This window comes from Canis aureus, chromosome 29 (genome assembly GCF_053574225.1).
Source record: "Canis aureus isolate CA01 chromosome 29, VMU_Caureus_v.1.0, whole genome shotgun sequence".
Taxonomy (NCBI): domain Eukaryota; kingdom Metazoa; phylum Chordata; class Mammalia; order Carnivora; family Canidae; genus Canis; species Canis aureus.
The window spans coordinates 15256744-15283844 of NC_135639.1; the positions used below are offsets into that span (position 1 = coordinate 15256744).

A 27101-nucleotide genomic window follows, 5' to 3' on the forward strand; every position below is an offset into this window, starting at 1 on the left:
TCATTGGCTTTAAGCAATTTTATTATAATGGGCATTGGTAGAGATTTCTTATGTTTCTTGTACTTAACATTTATTGACATTCCTGACTCATTGGATTATAGTTTTTATCAAATTTAGAAAAATGTTGCCATTATTTTTTCTGATTTTTCTAAGCCCATTTCACAGCTCATTGATGTGCTATTCATTTTCCTTCAGTTATTCTTCGTTCTGTGCTTTATTAAGTACTTCCTATTGTTTGTCTTGGAGTATATCAATCTTTACTTTTACAATGTCTAATTTGATATTAATCCCATTAATTTTTCATATCAGAATATTTTTCATCTTCATCAATTCTACTTTTTTTGTTTTCTGTGGCTCTACTTAACATGCTCAAAAAGTTTAGTTTTTAATATATGATATAGTTTTTTATCATTGTTTCAATATCTCTGTCTACTCTTCACATCTATTTAACTTCTAGGTTGGTTTCTATTGATCAGTTTTCCTTTTTCATTATGAGTCAAGGTTTCCTATTCCTTGTATACATGCTAATTTTTTAATTGGAAGCCAAACATTATAAATTTCAAATATTACATCTTGGGTACTGAAAACCTTTTGTATTCTTATAAATATTTTTTAGCTTTGTTCTGGAATTTGGCTAAGTTAATAGAAAACAGTTTGATCCTTCTGGCCATGTTATACAGGACCACTGCAGCATTGAGTCTACAGCTAATTTTGCCACATTAAGTAAAGCAAAATTCTTCCAAATTATGCTACCTAATGCCCAATGAATAATGCCGAGGCAATTCCCAGTCCTGTGTGCTATTTGGTGACTATGTCTTTTATTCCACAAGTAAGTCCTTCTGTAAACACAAGTAGTTTCCTACAATTTTGCACTTATTTTTTAGCTGAATATTCAGGGATAGCCCTCTATAGGTTTTGACAGTTCTCTGTCTCTTTTCAAGTCTCTCTTCTTTGGTTCTACTCCCCAAAGAATCTAGTCATCTTGGCCTCTCCTCCCCAGATTCCCAGTTCCATCTCTCCAACTCAGGGTAACCAAGCTCTACCTGTGTCCCCTGACTGCACTGCCTCATGAAAACTTTTTTCTAGCAGTATCTGGGGATAGTGGTAGGGCTCACCTGATTTGTTTCCTATTTCTAAGGGATCATTGACCTTTGCTGCCCGTCCAATGTCTTAAGAAGTGTTCTTCATCCACTTTGTTCTATTTCTTAACTGTTTCAAGTAGGGACAGTTAAATTGAATCATTTTAGAGTAACCAGTCATCTCACTTTGCCCAGGACTGTCCTGGTGTTTGTACTGAAATTCCTACATTTCACGAAAGACCTCAGTCCTGGACACATTCCAGGATAATTGGTCACCTTACTGTCACTCCATTTCTACTAGATGACAAAATGTCTTTTTTATTTTAAAATCATATTTAAAAGATAACTTGCCATTTAAAGTAAAAGTAATAGAAGTATACTACATGACTTATGACCTATTTAAAAATAATAGGGCTCTTACACGACAGAGAAGTATAATATCACTTAAATGTAGTTAAAAAAATGAATAGAAAACCTAGAGCAACCATAAAAGGAGGGTAATATAGTCAACAGACCAATAAATAAAATGAAGCATAAAATATGTTTAATTAATTCAAAGGAAGGCAGAAAAAGAGGTAAACAGAAACAAAAAAAAACAGATGGAAAAAGAGAAAACAAGTAACCAGATGGATATTTAAGTCAACCCTATTGATAAAGACATTTAATTTAAAAGGCCCAAACACATCAATTTAATGGCAAACACTATCAAATTGTTTAAAAAGAAAGAGCCTAACAATGTGTTGTCTATAACAAACATACTTAAATACAACATAGGTAGCATAAAGTAAAAATATGGAAATAACCTATCACAAAAACACTACTCAAAAGCAGTTTTTAGAGGAAAATTTTTAACATCAAAGGCTTAAATTAGAAAAAATTATCAGCTCAATTATTTAAGTTTCAACTTTTTATATAAAAAGAAAAACAAACTATGAGCAAGCAAAAAGGAAAAATCAAGAGCAGAAACTAATGAAATATTAAATGACAATAGGAGAAAATCAATATAACAAAAAGCTGTTTATAAGATCAATGAGGGCAGCCTGGGTGGCTCAGCAGTTTACTGTCGCCTTCAGCCCAGGGTGTGATCCTGGAAACCTGGGACTGAGTCCCACGTTGGGCTCCCTGCATGGAGTCTGCTTCTCCCTCTACCTGTTCCCTGCCTCTCTGTGTGTGTCTCTCGTGAATAAATAAATAAAATCTTTTTAAAAAATAATAAGATCAATGAAAACTGACAAACCTCAAGACAGACTGATCAAGAGAGAAAACACAAATTATCAATATTTAGAATTAAAGAGAGGCTATCACTACAGGTCCTTTAAAGGATAACAGCAATTATTATGAACACCTTTCTGTCAATAACATCTTAAATTAAATAAATAAATCTCTTGAAAGACACAGCTCACTCAAGAAGAGTTAGTAAACCTGAATAGCCTCATGCCTACTTAAAAAAAAAAATTGTAGTCAAAACTCCTCTCCCAGAAACACTCCAAGCCGAGATGTGTTCACAGGTAAATTCCACCAAATATTTAAGAACTAATTCCAGCTTTATATAAACTCTTTCAGAAAAAAGAAGAGGAAAAAGTATTTCTCAACTCTTGAGACTGATACCAAACCAAACACTAAGAAAACTACAGGCAAATATTCTCTCATCAATACAAATGCAAAGATACCTAACAAAATTTAAGCAAATCAAATCCAACAATACAGTAAAAGGATGAGACAGTATTAAGTGGAGTTTATTTCAAAAATGCAAGATTGGTTTGACATTTGAAAATCAATCACTATGATTAATGACATTAACAACTAAAACAAACAATAATTATATGATCATCTCCACAGGTGCATGTATTTGGAGGAATTACATATCTAATCATGACTAAAAAAAAAAAAAAAAAAAACACCTCAACTAACTAGGAACAGAAGGGAAGTTCCTCAATCCGGTAAAGACATTCATGAAAAATCAACAGTTAACATTATACTTAAAGGCTGAACACCAAAGACTTCCAATGAAGACTAATATCCACTCTAACTAATTCAATCCCATGTTGCACTGTGGGTCTAGACAGTGCAATAAGAACAAAAAGAACATGTAGGATTTGGAAAGGAAAAAAATAATACTGTGCTTATTGAAAAGCAATGTTAAGAAAATCCTAAGGAATCTAGAAGAAAACTACCAGAATGAACAAAAGAAGTCATCATGGTCATATAGTAGAGGGCAATATAATAAAATAAATTGTAGTTGCTATAAAATAGCAAATTAGGGGCACCCGAGTGGTGCAGTTGGTTAATCATCCAACTCTTGGTTACCCTCTGAGGGCTGTGGGATTGAGCCCCACTTCAGGCACTGTGCTCAGCAGAGTCTGCTTAAGATCCTCTCTCTCTCTCTCTCTCTCTCTACCCCTCCTCCCACTTGGTGTGCACTCTCTCTCTCATAAATAAATCTTTTAAAAATAATAATAATAAATAAAATAGCAAATTAGAAAATTATGTCTTTAAAATCCCATTTATTATTATGAGGAAACACCATAGAACTTTTTGGTAACTAAAAATAATGAAGTTTGCCTAGGACTATGTCTCCCAATACATACTCCAAAAGAAAGTACAAGAAGAGGAAAAAATATCCAAGAACTACAACTTCATCAAAACAACAAGAAGAAAAATCCATGGAAGCAGTCTCATATGTTCTGATCCCACTGCAAGATTTTGTGGTTAGCAAATGCTCACCAAGATAAAACAGAAGAGAGAAGAAAGTAACTAGCAACAAGTTTAAGTTGATATAAAATCTCCCCTTAAAAGAGTAAATCTATCCTAAGTATGGAAATACCAGGACAACATCACTGTAAATCAGAGCATGTTATATATGAAAAGGTCTTAGGGGTGGTTGGCTGGCTTAGTCGGTAGTATGTGCCATTCTTGATCTTGGGGTTGTAGGATTGAGACCCATACTAGGTGTAGAAATTACATTTTAAAAAAACCTTCAAAAAAAAAAAAAAGAAAATGACTTAAAAGCAGGGATAATTTGAAGACTGGTCTTGATTATAACTTCTAGGAGGAAAAAAGGTGGGAAGTAAAAGAGGTCCTTTTGGGACCAGGCGGATAAAGAAGTAGAAAGTTAAATTCTCACAAGACAAAAAAGAAAGCCACAAATTCAGTGGACATACAATCCTTACATTAGTCACCCAAACTTTGCTGTTCTAACAAAAGAGAACTCCATAAAACATCATACAAACTACACCAATGCCAGAAAAATGGAGAAAAAAATTAATGAAGCTCCACACTATTAAAAAATCAGAAAACAAACCAGGAATTCAGATCTAACATACATAGCTTAACTGACAAAAATTCCCCTAAAATATATAACCAAGAAGCAGGAAACTGTGACAAGCTCTCCAAACAAAATAAATATAGTCAAACCACCATTTGAAGAGTTTAAAAAACTAACTTAATTCAGCAATTCAATTAAGAATAGAAATGGGACATAAAAGAGTAAGAAATGAAAAAAAAAAGAGTTGACTGGACTAAGAAAGGTAATGAAAACAAACTCAGAAATGAACACTGAATTATAAGATGCCTATGAGAAAATAGACAACCTTCACAATTTAATGAGGCATTAAAAACAAGGCAAAAAACAACCAAGAAAGTGAAAACATGATTCAGAGAGAAACAAAGAACATCAGAAATGAACTAATATTTGAAACTATAACCCAAGAAAACTTTTAAAATAAAATAATTCCTTTGTATCCCCTTTCATCACTAGCTGCTATCCCGCTCCCCAAAATAACCACTTCCCTGATCTATAATACCATAAAACAGTTTCACCTGGGGGCACCTGGGTGGCTCAGTGGTTGAGCTCTGCCTTTGGCTCAGGTTGTGATCCCAGGGTCCTGGGTTCCCCACCGGGAACCTGCTTCTCACTCTGCCTATGCCTCTGCCTTTCTATCTGTGTCTCTTATGAATAAATAAATGATATCTCTGAAAAAAAAAAAGTTTTGCCTATTTTTAAACATTAGGTAAACTGAGACAGAAGAGTATTTTGTTTGCGTCTGGCTTCCTTCTCTCCACACTATGTATAGAACCACCAAATTGTCCCATTCAACTGTTGGTTAATCATTCTCATGCTGTAAGTTCTGTTGTGCATAATATTAACTTCTTTAATCATACAACTGTAGATGAACACTTGGATGAGTTTTAGGTTGGAGCTATTAAAATAGTGCTGCTATGAACATTCCTGTGCATGCCCTGCAAGTGAACATAAGTATGCTTTCTAATGGGTTATTTGGCCTAACCCAGGATCAGCAGACACATTTTCTGTATAGGACCAAATATTAAGTGTTTTAGACAGTATGGGCACATATAAAATGTCAAAGATTCTTCCCCTTCTTTTGTTTCTTTCTTTCCTACACTCCTACCTTCCCTACTCTTCCTCTTTCAATTTTAAAAATGTGAAATCACTCTTGTTCACAGGCCATGTAGAAACAAGCCACAGGCTAAATTTGGCAGCAGACTTTATCAGCCACTGGCTTAGACATACAATTCTTGATTCATTGGGTATGCATTTGTTCACCTTTAACAGATATTTCCAAAATGATTTCCAAAGTGTTTATACTATTTAGGCTCTCAAAAAGCAATATATGAGGCTTCCATTTGCTCTATATTCTTGCTAACACTTAAAATGATTTTTTTTTTCATTTTAGACATGCTGGTGGGTGATTAGTGGTATCATTTTGTGGTTTTCATTTGCATTTCCCTCAATACCAAAAAGATTAAACACACACACACAAAAAGATTAAACACCTTTTCAGATGTTTATTGGCCTTTTAAATACTCTGTTTTATGATGTTAAACTATCTTGCCCTGTTTTTGCTTGTGCTATATTTTTATTACTGGTATATAATATCAATTCCGGATAAAAGGTTTTATTAGATTGTTAGTATTGTCAGTATCTTCAATTCTATAACTTTCTTTGCTCACTTTTTTATGAATTTTCATGAAAAAATTTTCTTAAATCTTAATATAGTACAGTTTATCATACTTTCCTGTATGGTTAATCTGCTGAGTTCTGTTTAGGAAGTGACTGCTAGGGGGTAGTTAAGACGGTGGAGCAGTAGAAGGACCTTATGCTTGCTTCATCCCTCAAACACACCGAGATAAATACCAAATCATTCTGAAGATCTAAGACATCAATTTGAGGACTGAGAAAACAAACTGCAACAACTAGAGGGAAAAAAGAGACTACACTGTGGAAGGTAGGAAGTACAGAGACATGATTTGAGGAAAGAAAAAAATCACAGGTGCTATAGAGGAGAGGAGGCCTTGATCATGGAGAGAGGAAATAACAGGAACAGCACAAAAGGGATCGCACGAGAAAAATGCTTCCCCAAAACCAATGATTGAGAGAACAAGAGGAGCTAATTATTGTGAATTTTTACAACCAGCAAAGCTCAAAGACTGAAGTTTTAGAAGTCCATGTGATGGATGGAATGGAGCCCAGTGGGCACAGCTCTGCTCTTGTGGAGAAGGTGGGCAGAGGCCCAAGAGAAGACAACATGACCAGAAGATCGCTTGGGATGCACTGGGAGAGCTGTTGCCCCATTACTGGAGTGCTTCTGGGAGAGGTTGCTCTGCCACTCAGGTGACAAAAGGCCAGTAGGCTCCATTGTGCTGCCCCATTCTGTTGCATGAGGACAAAGGCAGCTAACCTGAATGACGAATTTTAGTGAGCTTTACCATAACCTCCAAGCTGTTGTGCATTCCTGCAACCACCTTTCTGGGGCAAATCTGCACCAGCTCCAACATGATTAAGACCTTCCCCCAGAGGACTGCATAGATCTATGCCACACTGGGTCCCTAAAGTTTGAGGTTTTGAAACTCAGCCAGCATACCTAAGATAAAACACAGGTGCACAGTGCTGCCAGGTGGGCAGATAGCTGACACAGACAGGATGAAGGCTGAGGAATGCCTGGGACACAGGAGAAGAGATTATATTTGTATCATTGGAGTCCCAGAAGAAGAAGAAGACAGGGAAAAGGGGGCAGGTTTATTTGAGCTGAGAAAGTTATAGATGAAAACTTCCCTAATCTGGAGAAGGAAACAGACATCTAAATCCAGGAGGCAAAGAAAATGCCTATCAAACTCAACAAAAGCAGGCCAATACCAAGACATATCTTAGTAAAATTTGCAAAATACAGATGAGGAAAAAATCCTAAAAGCAGCAAGGGAAAAGAAATCTCTAACTTAAAAGGAAGACAAATTAGGTTAGCAGCAGATCTCTTCACAGACACTTGGGAGGCCAGACAGTAACAGCATGGTATATAAAAGATGTTGAATGGGAAAAATATTCAACCAAGAATACTTTATCCAGCAAGACTGTCATTCAGAATAGAGGGACAGATAAAGAGTTTCCCAGCAAACAAAAATTAACAGAATTCATGGCCACTAAACCAGCTCTATAAGAAATATTAAAGGAGAGTCTTTGAGTGGGAAAGACCAACATCAACAAAGACTAGAAAAGAACAGAAAATCTCCAGAAACAACAACTTAACAAGTAATACAAGGGCACAAAGTTTTGTATCTATCCATAATCACTCTGAATGCAAATAGACTAAATGCTCCAATCAAAAGACAGTGTATCAGAATAGATAAAAAACAAGACCCACCTACATGCTGCCCATAATAGATTCATTTTAGATATAAATATACTTGCAGATTGAAAGTGAGGAGATGGAGAACCACCTATTATCATGCTAATGGTATCATGCAAAATAAAGTAAAAGTAGCCATACTGATATCAAATTAGATTTTAAAACAAAGCCTGTAACAAATGAAAAAGGTCACCATAAAAAAAAAGAAAGAAAAAGGTCACCGTATCATAATAAAGTGAACTATACAACAACTTGATCTAACAATTATAAATATTTATGCCCTCAAATTGGGAGCACCCAAATATATAAATCAATTAATAACAAACATAAACTCATTGGTAACCATACAATAATAGTAGTGGATTTTAATACCCCACTTACAGAAATGGACAGATCACTTAAGCAGAAAACCAACAAGGAAACAAAGGCTTTGAAGGATGCACTGGACCAGATGTACTTAACAGATATTTTCAGAGCATTTCATCCTAAAGCAACAGAATATACATTCTTTTTGAGTGCACATGGACATTCTCTAGAATGTATCACATAGTAGGTCATAAATCAGGCCTTAACAAATACAAGACTGAGATCAAACCATGTATGTTTACTGACCACTACATTATGAAACTTGAAGTCAACCATAAGAAAAAATATGGAAAGGCCACAAATACATGGAAGTTAAAGAAATTCTACTAAACATTGACTGGATTAACCAGGAAATTAAAGAAGAAATTTTAAAAATGCATAGAAACAAATAAAAATGAAAACACAACTGTCCAAAACCTTTAGGATACAGCAAAAGCAGTCAAAATCAAGAATACATCCCTAAAATAGAAAGGAAATACATCCCTAAAAGAGAAAGGAAACAAAGTCACAAATGAGAGAGAAGAAATCACAACCAATACTACAGAAACACAAACAATTATAAATAGAGAATATTAGGGCAGCCTGGGTGGCTTAGCGGTTTAGCACTGCCTTCAACCCAGAGCGTGATCCTGGAGACCCGGGATCGAGTCCCATGTCAGGCTCCTGCATGGAGCCTTCTTCTCCCTCCGCCTATGTCTCTGCCTCTCTCTCTCTCTCTCTCTCTCTCCTGTGTATTCTCATGAATAAATAAATAAAATCTTAAAAAAATAGAGAATATTATAAAAAATTATATGCCAACAAACTGGACAATCTGGAAGAAATGGATAAATTTCTAGAAACATATAAACTCCCAAAACTGATACAGAAAGAAATAGAAAATTTGAACGACTGATAACCAGCAAAGAAATTGAATCAGTAATCAAAAATCTCCCAACAAACAAAAGTTCAGAGCCAGATGGATTCCCACAGGAATTCTACCAGAATACTTAAAGAAGAGTTAATATCTATTCTTCTCAAATTGTTCCAAACTTCCAAACTCATTCTACTAGGCCAGCATTACCTTGATTACAATACCAGATGAAGACCCCACTGAAAAGGAGAAATACAGGCCAATATCCCTGATGAACAAAGACGCAAAAATTCTCAACAATATACTGGCGAATTGAATCCAACAGTACATTAAAAGAATCATTTACCATAATCAGGTAGGATTTATTCCTGGGCTGCAAGGGTGGTTCAATATTAGCAAATCAATCAACATGATACAACACATTCACAAAAAAAGGGATAAGAACCATATAATCTCAATACATGCAGAATAAGCAATTAACAAAGTACAGCATCCACTTTTGATAAAAACCTTCAATAGAGTGGGATAGAGGGAACTATGTCAACACCGTAAAGGCTATAAACAAAAAAATCACAGCTATTATAATCCTCAATGGGGAACAACTGAGAGCTTTTCCTCTACAGGCAGGAACAAGACAGGGACTTTCACTCTCATCATTGTTATTTAGCATAATACTAGAAGTCTTAGCCTCAGTAATTAAACAACAAAGAAGTAAAATACATCCAGATCAGCAAGGAAGAAATCAAATTTGCACTATTCAAAGACAACATGCTACTCTATGTAGAAAACTCAAAAAACGCCACCACAAAAACTGCTAAAACTGATACAGAAACTCACTAAAATCACAGGATACAAAATCAATGTATAGTAATTTGTTGGATTTCTACGCACCAATAATGAAACAGCAAAAAGAGAAATCAAGAAACCATTTACAATTCTACCAAAAATCATAAAATATCTAGGAATAAATTTAACCAAAGAGGTAAAAGATGTGTTTTCTGAAAACTTCAAAACACGAATAAAATTGAAGAGGATACACAGAAATGGAAATATATTCTCAGCTCATGGATTGGAAGAAAAATATTGTTAAAATGTCTATACTTCCCAAAGCAATCTACACATTTAATGCAATCTCTACCAAAATACCAAAAGCATTTTTCACAAGGCGACAACAAACAACCCTAAAATTTGTATGGCATCACAAATAGCCAAATACTCTTGAAAAGGGAAAGCAAAGCTGGGGGCATTACAGTTCCAGACTTCAAGTTATATTACAGAGTTATAGTGATCAAGTCAGTATAGTACTGGCACAAAAACATGCACTTAAGATCAATGGAACAGAACAGAAAACGCAGAAATGAACCCACAACTATATGGTCAACTAATCAACAAAGCAGGAAAGAATATCCAACAGAAAAGAGACAAGTTTTTTCAACAAATGATGTTGGAAAAACTGAACAAGACACCAACATGCAGAAGAATGAAACTAGACCATTTTCTCATGCCACACACAAAAATAAATTCAAAACATATGAAAGACCTAAATGTGAGACAAGAAATCATCAAAATCCTAGAGGAGAACACAGACAGTAATCTCTCTGACATTAACCACAGCAACTTCTTACTAGACGCATCTCCACAGGCAAGGGAAACAAAAGAAAATGAACTACTGGGACTTCAAGATAAAAGCTTCTACACAGCCAAAGAAACAATCAACAAAACTAAAAGGCAAATTTCAGAATGGGAGAAGATATTTGCCCATGACATATCCAATAAAGGGTTAGCATCCAAAATCTATAAAGAACTTAACAAACAACACCCAAAAAAAAACAAATAATCCAGTTAAGGAATGGGCATAAAACATGAATAGATATTTTGGTGGGGGGGGGGGGGCGGGGGGAATGATTACCAGAAGCTTTAAAGCAACACAAATATCCTGTTTCTCCTTAAGGTTTCACTCCCCAATTTCAATATTAAGTGGATTATTCTTTTTTTTTAAGATTTTTTTTTTTTATTTATTTAATCCTGAAAGACACAGAGAGAGAGAGAGAGAGAGAGAGAGAGAGGCAGAGGCACAGGCAGAGGGAAAAGCAGGCCCCATGCAGGGAGCCCGACATGGGACATGGGACTCAATCCGGTCTCCCAGATCACACCCCGGGCCAAAGGCCACACTAAACTGCTGAGCCACCAGGGCTGCCCTAAGTGGATTATTCTTATAGCAATTATTACTGTGGGATTCTAACAGTGATTTTTTAATTTCTCTCATTCCTTCTACATTTATTATTTAGAATATTTCTGTAAAGAATTTTTGTTCATCTTCACCAATTTATTATTTATTAAATCACTTAAATCAGTATAGAATTAGATTATTTTGCTTTTTGAATAAAAATGCAATGCAATCATTATATTATTTATATTTCATCCATTGAGAATTCTTTTTTTGTTGTTGTTGTTGTTTTTGTTTTTTTTTTTTGAGAATTCTTTTAAGTTGGCGCTGTGTCCCTTTGGCATGATCATGACCCCGTCCTTTCTTTTTTTTTTTAAGACTTTATTTATTTATTCATGATAGACATAGAGAGAGAGAGAGAGAGAGACGGGCAGAGACATAGGCAAAGGGAGAAGAAGAGGGAGAAGCAGGCTCCATGCAGGGAGTCCGACGTGGGACTCGATCCCGGGACTCCAGGATCACGCCCTGGACCAAAGGCAGGAGCCAAACCGCTGAGCTACCCAGGAATCCCCCCCCACCCCCCGCCCTTTTTTTTAAGCTGTTTCTTACTTTCTGACACCAAACAGTCCTCTGGGCTCATCATGTACTTTCCCTGTCCCAGCGCTAGAATTACCCATTTCTCTATGGAGCCCTGGTTCTTCTCAATAGAAAACAGTATTTAGAAACCAAGATGTAGGCTACTGGGATGTCATGGCTTCTAGACCCTCTTGACAAATAGAATTAGGAAATACATGTATATATACTAACCTATGTATACACACATATCCATATTTACTTCTTTGTATATACATTAAAATAAGCAGGAATTTATACTATTATCTCAGACCCTAACCCAACACTACAGGATTCACTGTTTGTAGTCTTCGCTCTTTGTAGTCTTCACTCTTTATACATATTTTTAACCTCTTTCTCTGACAACGGAAAACCTAACTTAGATTAAACACAATTTATTTGCCCAAACCTAGTAAACATATAAAGTATTGTTAGAAATGTTAATTTATACCATGTGACAAATTTACTAACCAGAATACAATTTTACATAGTTTTTTTCTTTAGCTTTACAGTATCCAAACTGTCTTCCGAAGTTACTTAGATCTGCTTTTTTTTTCTTTTTTTTTTTTATGTTATGTTATTTGTAATACAATTAAATTTACTTGTCACAGTTTACATCCTGGGATCCTCTGATATTCTAGTCGACTTTCCTTTGTAATCTGCATTCAGGAAAATTGGTTCTTTGTGGTACACAATACAGGTTTTTGACCTATGCATGGAGTCATGTATAACCTAACACAGTATGATAAAGAACAATTCCATAACAAAAAATTCCATCTTGAGGTACCCTTGAAATCAATCCCTACCTTTGCTACTCCTGGCAAATACTGATATTTTCCATCCCCATAGTTCCAGATCATTTGATACATGAAATAATATAACATGTAGCCTTTGGGTCTGGTTTCTTTCACTAAGCAAAAAACATTTAAGATTCAATCATGTTGCATGAACCAAAAGCTTTTTCATTTTTGCTTTTCACATATTTCAAAGTTTATGTAGCAGGTATCATTGCACTCTGTCCCCATTCCCACTGTCCATTTGGTTTCAGGACAATGCAATGTCAGTGACTCACTGAAAGTAAGTTCTGCAGTATCTCTCTACTTTTCAGCCTCAAAATTTTCACTAGTGCCAGGACAAGCTATTGATCAGACATTCTGGCACAGTTCAGAAATACAATACCCCGCCCGCAAAGGCATCACTCAACCAATGGAGGATGAGAATCCTTAGATAAGTACCCCACCCTCCTAGTCCCTTGGTGGGTTAACTTTGAGAAGCATTCTAGAAAGTTCTTTGTAGGTCCCCAGTGGGTGTGAGTCCAAATTTCTAAGTACACTAGCCAGCTTAACAACAGACATATTATGGGTTTTTCTCCATTCTTTGAAACCTCTCTGTTCCCTCAGTTGTGCTTTCTAGGTTCACCTCCCTAATAAACTATTTCACCCAAGTCCTTGTGTCAGGCTTGGGATTATTTGACCCAAGTCCTTGTGTCAGGCTATTACCTGTTCTAGAATACTCTCCCCGGGTATCCCTATGATTCACTCTCTCATCTACATGAGGTGTTTACTGCTACTTCTCAATGAACTCTTCTCTCACCACCCATTTCAAATTGCAAGCCGTGCCCTCTTATTTATTTAACAGCACTTTATCCAATAGCACTTAACTTCACCTATATATGTGTGTATAATTAATTTTGTTAATTTCAATTAGAATTTAGGCTTCATGAATGCAGTGATTTTAGTGTAATTTGTTAACTGTTGTGTCTCTAACACTTAAAACACTCCTTGGCACATAGTAGGCACTCAATAAAAATATACTGAATAAATTAATTTTTTCAGAAGGTTGGTTTTATTCAATATAAGAACAGATTTCCTATTAAAAAAAAAAAAAAACCTGAAAACTATTAACCTTCAAAACTGAATGGCATTCAAAATGAAGCCAGCTGATTCCATCATAAATATTATTTAAAACATTCCCACAGTTAGCATGAAGTCTAACTGGATTTTCTGAATTGCCTTTGAATTCTAAGGTATTATAATCATATAAACTATAAAAGACTATAGGATGAGATTATTCTTAGCAATTCAAATGAAGCCAAATATAATAACTGTATGCCATGCATTTGGTTAGCCTATTTAATGATTCCAAATAGAATGACACCTACACAATAGAGATGGATATAGGGAAGAATTTTTTTCATCTGTGAAATTATTTTCATTATATCTTTATTACCTGGGCACTGGATAAAGGACCACTCATAGTTCTTTTCTTTAGGACAAAGACTGGTATCAAGAACCATCTCATTATTGTGCATCCCAACAAGCTTCATTGGTCCTCGTGAAGATCCTTCAATGCAGTGTCCTCTTCCTGTATTACTAGGATCATTGCACCAACCACATCCAGGCTGTTCCAAACAATGTCCACAGGTTCTCAAGCCAGAGCAATTTTGAGCTGCATGACAGGAACATTAACAAAATACGTTATATGACTTTATTTTTTTTATATGACTTTATATTCAAATAGAATTGTAAGCTAATGGAAAAATAATACTATCCAAAAAAGACTATAAAAAGTTGTCTATAGTTAATATAAACATTTTTTGTAATAATATCTAAGAGCTAGCAATTACTTAAAGTGAATAAAATGTACATCATGAGCAAAGAGATTTTCACTTAAAGGTGAAAAAGGATATAGTAACCATGACATGGAGAAAAATGAAGTAAGCATTTAAAGGGTCCTGGGAACTTTGCCTGTTTTTAGCACCTTTTGGAAGTTGATCCAGGGACCTACAGACCACACTGACTCTTGTCCATGATTTAGAGCCATGTAGCTGCTCTTGTTGTGCCTAGTGAGGGCCTTCATGAAAAAACTCTGCATCTGCCTGTGAACATCCACTGTAATTGCTGCCTGCCCATCCCATGAGACAGCTTAGCCCCATGTGTACTGCCTTTCATTGACAATACTCTGCCCAAGGATCTAAGATACCAGCATTGGCTATCATGTGCTGAGTAAACTCAGTTTCACCCAAAGAACCAAACTGAATGGGAATATGGGCACCAGATCACTATGTCAACCAAGCAACCAGCAAAAGCTCTGACACTCAGGGCTGCAGAATATCCCTCCAAGACTCACACACTATAGCTCAACCTTTTTGTTTAATTGATCTATAATCTATGAGCTTCAACAAAGCTTATGAATACTGTGATGCCTTTTACAAGAATGAACATGTTACAGTTTGTCATTATATTTACTACAGTTGCTATGTGATGTTTTAAATTTTAAATTCATAATTAGAGTATCCTATATTAGGCTGAAACTTCCTTTAATTACTTTTACTGATATTTTGCTAGAAAAGGCACTCTTTGTCTTGGAAATTGTTTATCCATAGACGATAGTGACAGAGGTATAAGACATGAATAATGTTTTAGCCACATGCTAGAAAAAACCTAGAGGGAGAAAAAACTGTAATTCTGGCAGACTGAATTTCATTGTTATGGAGGCAATAACTTAATTGCCACTCGGTGTTTTAATATACTGAAAACAGAAATGTTTCTCAGATTGCTGCCAACAGGAATGGCACAAGCTTCTCAGTGAACATCAAGAACTCACTATAGTGAACTGTGCAGAGATAATAGAGTATTGGATTAAAGAATTAATCAATTATAACATGATTTGTTATGAAGAATTTTTTTGTATGCTAAGAATTTAAGAGATAAGATTGAAGAAAGTGGAAAATGAGTGCTCTCCTATATTTCCTTAATAATAATTTAAAAAGAAAAAATAATTTAAAAAGGAAGAACACTCTGAATCATTGAATACAACTGACTAATGTTATTTCTGTAGATAAATAATTCATTGACATGAACATATTTGCTTTTGGAATATATATTTCTTCAGCAGTACAGTGTTAAAAGATCCTAGATAACTGAATGTTTCATATATTACCATACTCTGTTTAGCCTTCAGGCTTTGAAACAGTTCTCACATATATGATTGTAGCTACCCCACAGTACTGTTGACTGGATTATCCTAATTGTCTTCAAAACTACGGGTTGCTACAAAATCAATAGAAAACAATGGAAAATATCAAATTAGGTATGTTATCTTAACATTGCAATTATTTATTATCATGTGATGATTTGAAGTATATCTTTATTTTATTAGGTCTCACCCAGAATAAATATAGTTTTATATTTATAGTCTATGGATATCTCCCAGGAAAGTAAATTTTATTTTAGGACTATCTTTTTAAGAAAATATAACCAATAAAATGTCTTGAAGAACCATTACATACAAAGTAAATCTAAACTATTCTCAAGTACAACATTCCTGTTAATGCTTTCCAAACTGCTTGGGAAATCTTAGATGAAAGAATGCTGGGTTTATTGCACTGGCTGAATGGCAAACTATGAATCTTCTAGTTCTCTTTATCTATTTGATTTTAGGTTTTAACAAAAAATTATAAAATGTCATTTTCAGAATGATATTTTATTTCTCAGATTTTATTTTACATATGAAACTATTATATAAAGTAATGTTGGTTTTCCTTTTGCTCAAGAGCAGAAAGCAACAGGCACTGCTTAAAGATTAAAAGAAAATGTATTATTTAGTATTTAATAATGATTCAAAACTTGACAGATTCTGTTTTTTAGACAATACAGGAAAGCTTTTGTAGGCTATGCCATTTTTTTCTGTTATGAATAGTATAGAGACTGTATAAACTATAAGTACGTAAAGCAATCACTTTTATTTATTTTTGGGTTTTTTAAAAATTAAGTTGTAAAATATTCAATATGGTTATTGAAATGTGTAAGAATTTGAAAAATCAGTCTGTAAGAAATTATGTCATCAGATGATTACTGGAGACTTCTGGTTTCTGATCCAGCAGCACCTTAGGAATTCAGAAGTTACCATTCCATCCTAACAAAAAGTTAAAAAGTAGCACAAAATGAAAAGTCAACAACTCTTCTGAGTTCTGTCAGAGAAGTGAGGTCACAGGGCAAATCACTGCCTGTTAAGACTGGCAAGAGGGAGGATACAGAGAATCAATATACCAAATTTGAAGCCTCTGGAGGAGCCAGTGTCTAGGGAAGAAACCCTAAACTGTGGCTGCTCAACAGCTGGAAGTTCAGTGTGGACGACTCTGAGAGCTGAAATTCCCAGAAGGACCCAGTCACCAGGGGCACTCCCACACTTTTGTGAGTTTTACCTCCAGAACTCTACAAAGTCCTCACAATGCACATCAAAGAAAAAACTTCTTGTGCTTCCAGCACAGGAACACAAAAATGAACCATTCTGAAACATGCCAGAGCATTCTGTTCTTCTTAACAAGCACTGGAAAAACTATTTAACAGAGCCTAAACAGCTGAAGTTTTCTCAGAGCCTACCTGACCTGTTAAAGGGAAATACCCAATTCTAGCCTGCTCTGGCCTTCCACGTGGGAAGAAGAAACATACAATTCTAGCTCCCTTCAGCTATCCAGTACCACCTGAGAGAGGGGGAGAAAGCTGAGAAGCTCTAGTGAAGTTCACAGCATGAAGTATAAGTTCACCAAAAGACTGAGACTTAATCAGTTACAGACCACTTCTGCTCCTTCCACACCCTACCACTACGTTAAGTAAAGGCCTACTGACAGCAGTCTCTCTTATCTATAAATAAAACCTGGCTATCAAGAAAAAAAAATTACAAGGCATGCCAAGAGGCAAAAAACACAATGTGAAGAGACAGAGCAAGCATCAGACCAGATATGGCAAGAATATTAGAATTATCAATCCATGAATTTAACTTTTAAAAAGATTTTATTTGGGATCCCTGGGTGGCTCAGCGGTTTGGTGCCTGCCTTCAGCCCAGGGCGTGATCCTGGAGTCCCGGGATCGAGTTCTACGTGAGGCTCCCTGTTTGGAGCCTGCTTCTCCCTCTGCCTGTGTGTCTGCCTCTGCCTCTCTCTCTCTGTCTCTCATGAATAAATAAATAAAATAATAAAAGCAGGCTGATGTGGGACTTTGATCCCAAGACCCCAGGATCACAACCTGAGCCAAAGGCTCAACAGCTGAGCCACCCGGGTGCCCCCAGACCTGGAATTTAAATCAGCTATGATTAATATGCTAAAGGTCCTAATGGTAACATGCAAGAACAGATGAACATTTGTAAGCAAAACTAGAAAACTCCCAGAAGAAAGCATATAAGATCTAGATGACCTTGAGTTCGGTGATGATGTTTTAGCTATGAACCAAAGGCACAATCCATGAAAGAAAAAAAACTGATAAACTAGACTTCGTTAAAACTCAAATTTAAAATTTCTGCTCTGCAAAGACACTGTCAAGAGAATGAAAATGAAAGCCATATACTGTAAAAAAATATTTAGGAAAGACTCACCTGATGAAGGACTGTTTCTAAAATACACAAAGAACACATAACTCAATAAGAAAACAAACAACCCAATTTTTAAAACATGCAAAACACCTAAACAGATATCTCAGCAAAGAAGACATACAGAGACAAGTATGAAAAGATACTCCACATCACATGTCACTAGAGAACTGCAAATTAAAACAATGAGATACCCCTATTAAAATGCCAAAATCCCAAAACTGACAATATCAAATGGTGGTATGTAAGAATGCAAAGTAACAGAAACATTCATTGCTCATGGGACTGTAAAATATGGCCACTTTTAAAGACAGTTTGGAGGTTTCTTACAAAACTAAACATAGTTTTACCATAAAATCTATCAATAACATTCCTTGATATTTACCCAAATGAACTGAAAATTTATGTCTGCCCAATAACCTGCACATAGATTTTTACTGCAGCTTTATTCATAACTGCCAAAACTTGCCAAAAGCAGCAAGACTTCTTTTAGTACGTGAGTAGATAAATTGTGGTACAACCAGACAATGTAATGTCATTCAGCTCTAAAAATAAATAAGCTCCCAAGCCATGAAAAGACATGAAGGAAACTTAAATACATATTACCAAGTGAAAGAAACCAATCTGAGAAGCTACATATTATATGATTCCAACTATATGATATTCTGGAAAAGGCAAAACCATATAGACAGTAAAAATATTAGTGATTGCCAAGAGTTAGGAGAAAAAGAAGGATGAATAGGTGGAGCTTAGAAGAATTTTAGGCAGAGAAACCACTATGTATGATACTATAATGATGGATGCGTGCCATTATATATTTGTCAAACTCTACAGAATGTATCATACCAAGAGTGAACCCTAATGTAAACTACAGACTTTGTGCTATAATGATGTCAATGTAGATTCATCTGGGTAGCAAATGTACCACTCTGGCATGGGATGTTGACAGGGCAGGGGTAGATTGTGCATATGTAGGGGCAAAGGATATATAGGAACTCTGCATCTTCCTCTCAAAATTGCTATGAACCTAAAGCTACTCTAAAAATTAAATTTTATTCAATTTTAAAACGATTACCTTCCCTAACTGCCAAGAGAAAAAGATGTTTAAATTGAACATGTACATAGACCTGCAAAATACTGAAAGAAATACAGATTTGTGAGACGTGTACTGTATTCTCACATTTCCTATTATTTCATTTTTACTGCATCAACTTAATTGCATTTTTATATTTGAACTTTTATATATTAGGAACTAAGTCTTCTATTATTGTTCTAAATTATCCTTTTGAAATTCATTTTCACAAAGAGAATAACCAATATTTTAAGTAAAAGTGTCAATTTTTAATAATTGCAGTTATTAAAAAAGCTTTCCCAGAAAACATTACATAAAATTTGTCTTAAGATATATTTCTTTTCTTCAATTTGTGGATTTTAAGTACTAATATCACAATATTATAACTGAAAAACTCTTGGGATTATTATAAAATCCATATTTGTGTTTCATTAGCAAAGAAAAGTTTCCTTCAAGTTCCATTTACTTGGCAATCTCAAATGATTGCTGAAACAACTTTCTAAAAAGCAACATAAAATATATACCATTGCTAATAAAGCTTAATTTATAATTCTAAGAATGTTTTTAAAGAGTTACTACTGTTAACTGTTTAGGGAAGGACCAGACACATATAGCAGAAATGATCATATAAATCCATTACGTATAATTAATGCTAACAAGATATAAAGTTAAAGGCAAAAGTATGACAAAAAAACATTGCCCGAAAGGTGATGTCCATTAAACAATAACACTCAGCTACTTTTTAGCACTCATATTTTGAGCAAGGATGCCACCTTTATTACTAGTCCTTATTTTATGTTCTGACATTCCTTATTGCTCATTAAAAGCATGTTGGTTAAAAACAGGGAAGAATGACGTAACAGAGAAGGAGTTTGTTTCTCACAAGACGTAGATCACCGCTAGGTGAATACTACTTCCAGAAAACACAAGGTCTCCTTGAAGCAAAGTCCAATGGCCCTCTTCCCCACAAGGATGTAAAGGACATATAATTTAAAGGGCTATGGGACAAAAATAACTGTTATTGGCTATTATCAGCACAAATAAGCTATAGACAGCCACCAAAAAGGCAAATGTGGTAACAGACATAAACAGTGAAACAAGAGGCTTACAGAAAAGAAAAATCCATCAGACTAGACTAACTGCTCGAGAACAAATGGTTGAAGTAGAAAACAAAACTCTTAAGACATCAAAAATCAAGACAGTAACAAAAGAAAAGGGTCAAAAACAAAAAACATAAAAGCAGAACTTAACAACTGATCCACACAACCCTAGCAGACAGACCTACCAGCAGTACATATCCTAATTTAGTTCATCAGTGGTGACGATGCACTTCGTACCAGTGTTTAATGTTTCATTTACCTTCTCAAAAAAAAATATGGTTACAGTTTTTATAGTGGAAATACAGGTTACAGTTTTTATAGTGGAAATACAGGTTCTCAGCACTTTAAAATAGATTAAAAGTCCACAAATAAGCAACCATAAAGAAGAAAAATATGAATTGTAACAAACAGATGGAAAATACAAGTGAATTTAAGACATTGAGATTTACTTTGAAATTCCAACCACTACTTTAAGATTTCTAAAAACAATATATGGAAGAAAACAATCTAAGCATTAAAGACCATTTTTAGCAAGTAAAGAAATTACTCTTCAGATTCAAAGAGCCAATGAGAATCCATTTTTTAAAAGCCAACTCAATTACTGGAAAATTAAATTGAAATAAGTTACAAAATTTGGAATGCCAAGGATAAAGAGAAAAAAATCTTAAAATCTTTTATTTCTTAAAGAATTTCTTTTAAATGATTCCCCACAAAGGAATGAAAATCAAAGTCACATGAGAATTCTCACTCATAGCATCAAATGCTACAGGGTCTGAGGAAAGAATTACTTAGAACTCCCACATCCAGCCACTTTATCATTCACATGAACATAAAAAAATACACTTTAGACATATACAAATTAAATGTTTATTAACCACAAATTTATTTGAAAGAATTACTGAAGACTATTATCCAAATGTGAATAAATGAGAAGGAAGATATGGAATACATGAAAGATTTGTGAGCAGTAAAAACGACTTAGATTTAACTCTAAATAACTTTTAGAAAGTTCTTAAGCGTATAAGAGCTTAGAGACTTTACATGCTTCTTTTTCCCTGCCTTTTACCCTTCTACCCTATAATACCCACAGAGAAGTTCATAAAGAAAGATGTGAGATTAATAAATTACTGTACAGAAATGCTCTGTGCCTGCACCCAGCCTGGAGATAGAACAGTGCCTCCCTTGTGCCCCTGTCCTAGTCAGCATCCCAATCTTTTCTCAGCAGTATCCACTATCTGTCATTTATATTAACTTTTGCCTCACTCTACAGTTTTGCCACCTAAATATTCATTCCTAAACAAGAGAGGTTAGTCTTGCCTGTTTTTGAACTTTATCTAAATGGAGTCACACAGTATGTCATCCTTTGTGTCTGACTTCTTTTACCAAACATTAATGTTTGTGGAAAGACAAATATGACTATGAAGATATAAGAAGAAGAGTCTGAGTACTCTCTAAATTGCCCCCAAATCTCCAGCACTGGTATGGGCAGCTGACACCTAATAAGATGTTTTCTGTGGGAGTGAGACCATTTTATGCTTGCAACAACCACAATGCCATGCACTGAATGAGGTACATCACCATTCCCTATCAAAGTTCCTAAAAAAGGATAGCAACAAGGAGCTCAATGCCTAATACACCCAGCCATGCCCATCCCAGAAACACCCCACCACTTGATGCCAAGATCCTGAGAAAACAAGTACATACAATAGCCATATCCTAGAACTTCTAGCCTGCATTGTGGCACTTATTTGCTCTTCATTCAACATTGGTGCCTGATATGGAGCAAATATGGGTTTGGCTGGGTTGGTAGACTATGGAGGTATCTTTGGGAGTGATGTAAGCTCTGGAAAGGCCAATGAGTCTCCACCTGCACTGTCTTAAGCAGCTAGCTACCTCTAAATGAGAAGGTCACTCATCCAAGAAAGAAGGGCTTATAACTGGGTGGCCATGTTGTCTGTGGGCCACTAGATCCAGGGGCAAGCCTCAAAACAGAAGATTCACCACCAAAAGGTATCTCAGACTTAGGGAGCCCCTCTTAAAAGCAGCAGCTCTTCCTTCCTCTTAGAGTATAAACAAGAGAGCTCAGAAGAAGGATAGAAGGAAGAACAGATGGGCAAGTAATGCATGTTACTCCTAGGATACTTATCCATACTTTATAATAGTTATGTCGATAGTGGCTACTCCTATGTAAGGAAGCCAACAGGCTGATAAGTCCAAAAGAAACTTTAAAAAGTTGTAGGAACAAGTTGTGTTATGGGCCAAACTCCCAGGAAACCTGCAAGTGCCTGTTTGTAGGAGGGAAAGAAACAGAGGGAAGCCAGTAGACTGATGCAAAAACCTGAAATGGACATACAAGAGTTGTAAAAATAGAGTGAGAGAAGACATGATAGGGTAATTGTTAGAATAAAAAAAATAGAATAGGGATGACAAGACCCCCTGAAAAGTATTCCCTTATAAAGATTAAAACTTCCCCTTCCCTATTCCATTGAACACCCTTCAACTACAACATATTCCTGAGTTTAACCCACAAGGGGCTTCAAGTGGCTGCTGTTTTGTCTCCTTTCATGGCACTGTCACTGCAGCTCCTTTGGGATCTGACACCCATTAATCAGATTCACTAATTGTAAACCCAGCTTATTGCAGGTAAAAGTCCTGGGAAGAAAAACAAAACTAAAGAAACCTAAGGACTCCCGTTAAGCTTTGCAGACATTCGGGTGCTGGGAAGTGTGGTAATGGAGAGGAACAAAATATTCCTCTCATTTCATCTGTGCCTATTTGGATTTAGCAAGTGAGTAGATGTTTTACTTTGTCTAAATAAAGGATTTCTGGATGAACATACACTTGAATTCCAATTTTATCTAAGGTGATTCTGTAGCTAACTGTGGTTGTAGAATGGTGACCCTAGGCACCTGCAGAGTATATCCCCCAAAAGGATGTAAAGTATAGATCAGTCACAGGAGGGACAGACCCCAATTAGTGTGGCATGAATGAATTGATTCAACATTGAAAAGCAGATAGTAGGAGCAATGGAAGTAAATAATCCTTCCATCCTTCTTATTATAAATCTGAACAGACCAACTAATTCATGCCCCTGTTGGAAAGGCATTTTTTTTTTAATGAGGCCCAATGTCAGAGGATAGATTATGGAAAGAAACTCTACGTTCTGCTAGCACAAAGCTAGCTGAGACCCGCAGCTTCTACATTTTCCCAAGCCAAAAAAAAAAGGTGCATGTGGCCTCAAAATCCTACAAGGACACCAGGTGCTATCAGTAGTGTTATGCAAGTCTTTAAAAATATCAGTCATGTAAGACATGGGAATGGGAACAGTTCTAGAACAAAGGACACTGAAGAAGCAAAGGACACAACAAAGCAGTATGTGTCCCTTGCAGTAATAAGCACTTTCTTGAAATGTTACACTATTTGCAATATACACTCAGAGTTGGGGAGAGCACAAATGTGGCAAAATGTGTGACTTTGTGTGTGTGTAGGGTAAAATAATTAGTAAAATTCAAAATAATGGTATAAATCTGGGGCTTATATTATTAATAGGTTTTAAAACTAGCTACAAGTTTTTCCCATCTTAAAAACTTCTTCAAATGTTTAATACCTCCTTCCACCACAGAAAACTGATTTATGATGCCTTTAAATGAAAAGTCACTCTAGATAAATACTTACGAGAGCAGGTGGCAGTTTGCCACTCCAGACACTGTCCATACGGAAAAGAGATAATGTAAGCATTAGAGTCAACGCATCGTCTGGTACTACTGCACCACATACACTCCATGCCGTTGCTTGTACAGTTGGAGCAGGATGTCCTTAGAGAACATGGCTTTTTGCATGGCCTGGCATTTTGATTTGGACTAACTGGAATAAATCAACAAACATAATTATTTTATTTGTTAACTGTATTTTAACACAGGTATATGGGTTTCATTCCTTTTGCTATTTAGGGAATGTTTCAAGTAAGCCAAGTATGGGATAGAAATTATTGCAAAAAATACATGAGAAGGTAAATGAAAATGAAGATATCAATACTTCTTGAATTTATTATCAAATTTGAAAATTATAATTCTTTGGAGAATTTTAATCCTTTAACAAAGTACATAAAGTTACATAACTTAAAAACTTGTAAGTAGAAATGTAGCCCATGACATAGTTTTCTATCTTTGGATAAATACTACAGACACTATCATTATTTACTTTCCTGCCACAAATTTTTCCATAAACATTCCATACCTTATCAAAACAAATGCCCTGTCAGTAAACACGTCTCTGATATAAACAAACAATAAAAATAAAACAATATGCTATAAAATCTTTACATGAAATAGAATACCACTCCCATTAGGATAATTTTTTTTTTAATATTAGCAAGAAGAGGTGCCTGGGTGGCTCAGTCTGCCTTTGCCACTCCCCCTACTTGTGTTCTCTCTCGCGCTTACTCTCTCTCTCTCAAATAAATAAATAAATAAAATCTTTTTAAAAACATAAAATACTAGCATGGATGTGAAGAAATTGGAACCTTGACATTGCTAGTAGGAATGTAAAATGGTACAACTTCCATGGCAAACAGTATGACAATTCCTCAAAAAATTAAACATAGAATTACCATATGATACAGCAATTCCACTTCTGGCTATATACCCAAAAGATGTGAAACTGGAACTGGAAAATATATTTGTATACCCTTGTTCATAGCATCATTACTCACAATAGCCAATAAGTAAAAGCAACTCAAATAAATACACACTTATTGATGAATGGATAAACAAAATGTTGTAGGTGTATATAAAATGGATAATTATTCAGGCTAAAAATGGAAGGAAATTCTAACATATGCTACCATAGGGATGAACCTTGAAGACATTATGTTAAAGGAAATAAGCCAGCCATAAAAGTTCATATACCTTATGATTCCATCTATATGAGGTACCTAGATTAGTCAAACTCAGAGACAAAGTAGAAGGTGGTTGTTGTCAGGGGCTGGAGGAGTGAGTTCTGGAGAGTTATTACTTAATGAGTATGGAATTTGGGAAGATGAGAAAGTTCTAGAGATATATAGTGTTGATTGATTCACAATAATGTTGATGCACTTAGTAACACTGAACTCTACATTTTAAAATGGTTAAAATGGTAAATTTTATATTATGTGTATTTTACACAACAAAAAATATTTAAAAAGAGAAAATTCAATGTTCCTTTCTTACTTAACAAAAATCCATTTCAAGTCAAATACCATATGATTGCACTTAGATGTGGAATTTAAGAAACAAAACAAAACAAAACAAGAGAGAGGGATACAAATAAAAAAAAAGACTTTCAACTATAGAGTACAAACTGATGGTGACCAAAGGGGAAGGGGGCAGGGTAGGATGTGTGAAACAGGTGATGGGATTAAGGAGGGCACTTGTCTTGATGAGCATCAGGTGTTGTTTGGAAGACTTGTACCTATCTGTACACCTGAAACAAATATTACACTGTATGATAACTAAATAAAAACTTAAAAAAAAAAACAATATCCACTTCTAACATTTTATACTGGCTAATAAAACCAAATAAAAAATTGCAACGGGTACGGGTTGGGGTTTGAATGCCATGTCCAATATAAAAATAGTAAAGGTCAATCACCACAAAATGACATATGATGCAAAAAAATAAAAATAAAATAAAACCCAGAAAAGTTTCTTTTTACTTTGCCAAATTAAATAGATCTCTATGATAGGAAAAGAATTCTAAATTAGTTGTTAATCTTAAAAATAAATCTTTCTTCCACACACTGTTATTATAAAAGTAAAAGATGTTAACAAAATTAAGAATAGATTCAACCAAGAAATAAAGATCATATTAAAGAATAAAATTTTCCTATTTTCATAAGTTAATGCTGAGGTCACTAAGAGTAAGTGGGAAAAGTGGATAAACTAAAATTTACCAAAATATCAGGAAATCAACATCATAAAAAGATAGTGAAAGTTACTTCAGGCACAGAGACTCTCACAAGTGGAAGGGGGTGGTAGGAAGAGAAGTTGGAAACAGAATATTTTTAAAGAATTACTAGTTTACTACTTACCAACGGGTTTTTCACAGACAAGGCCATCTGCCATAGATGTACAAGGATTAGCTTTTAGGCCTGCCACTGCAGCCTTTTCTAGATATGCACAGAATCCAGAATCATTTGGTTCACCAGGAAGCCACTGCAGTGTTGTGTTTGTAAAAGGAGACATGTCTTCCCATCCCCAGTAGGATATATTGATCTTGCGTAAGCCTACCCACGGTGATACTTTCTGCAAACAACAGCAAAAGGAGCGTTAAAAAAAGTTAGATATAAAAATACTGTCATATTCCTTAGCAAATAGTTCATTATCATTAAAAATGACATTTAAAAACATATAGAACTGGCTTTCTAATGACTTCTTGGACCAAGGATAATTAACAATTCCAGCACATTTTGGAGAATGATATAGAACAGAACACGATTTTCCAAACACAGACTCTGCACTCAAGCTACATGACTGGGGTCAGTTATTTAGTCCTTGTGAACTTCAGTTTCCTCTTCTATAAAATAAGGTTATAAATATCTGATATAAATACCTACCTTATGAGGCAAGATTATGAAAAAATTAACATATTGCTGCTGCTGCTGTTGCTCTGTTACTGCTACTATTGTTACCAGTTTAATCAGTTCTGGAGATAAGAATCTACAGCTAAGTTGCCATTACATGCACTGTGAGAGAACAGGAAACAAACTCAACAAACTGTATATAGGGGTGAGTGAAGACTTCATAACATGTTCACGAAGGACCAAGAAGAATAACTGCTAGTTCAGACTTGTCTAGTACATCAGAACTTTC

General features: G+C 35.2%; 1 protein-coding gene across 3 annotated transcripts in view; it reads right to left on the bottom strand.

The window, feature by feature from the left end:
- ATRNL1 (attractin like 1) overlaps positions 1-27101 on the bottom strand; it is a 786052-nt gene that overhangs the window by 592237 nt on the left and 166714 nt on the right. For all 3 annotated transcript variants that reach the window (XM_077877514.1, XM_077877517.1, XM_077877516.1), the window contains exons 16-18: positions 26321-26534; positions 23929-24117; positions 13945-14163 (exon numbers count right to left, since the gene is read on the bottom strand). In XM_077877514.1, coding sequence (XP_077733640.1) covers positions 13945-14163; positions 23929-24117; positions 26321-26534 — 622 coding nt within the window. The remainder of the gene's footprint in view (positions 1-13944; positions 14164-23928; positions 24118-26320; positions 26535-27101) is intronic.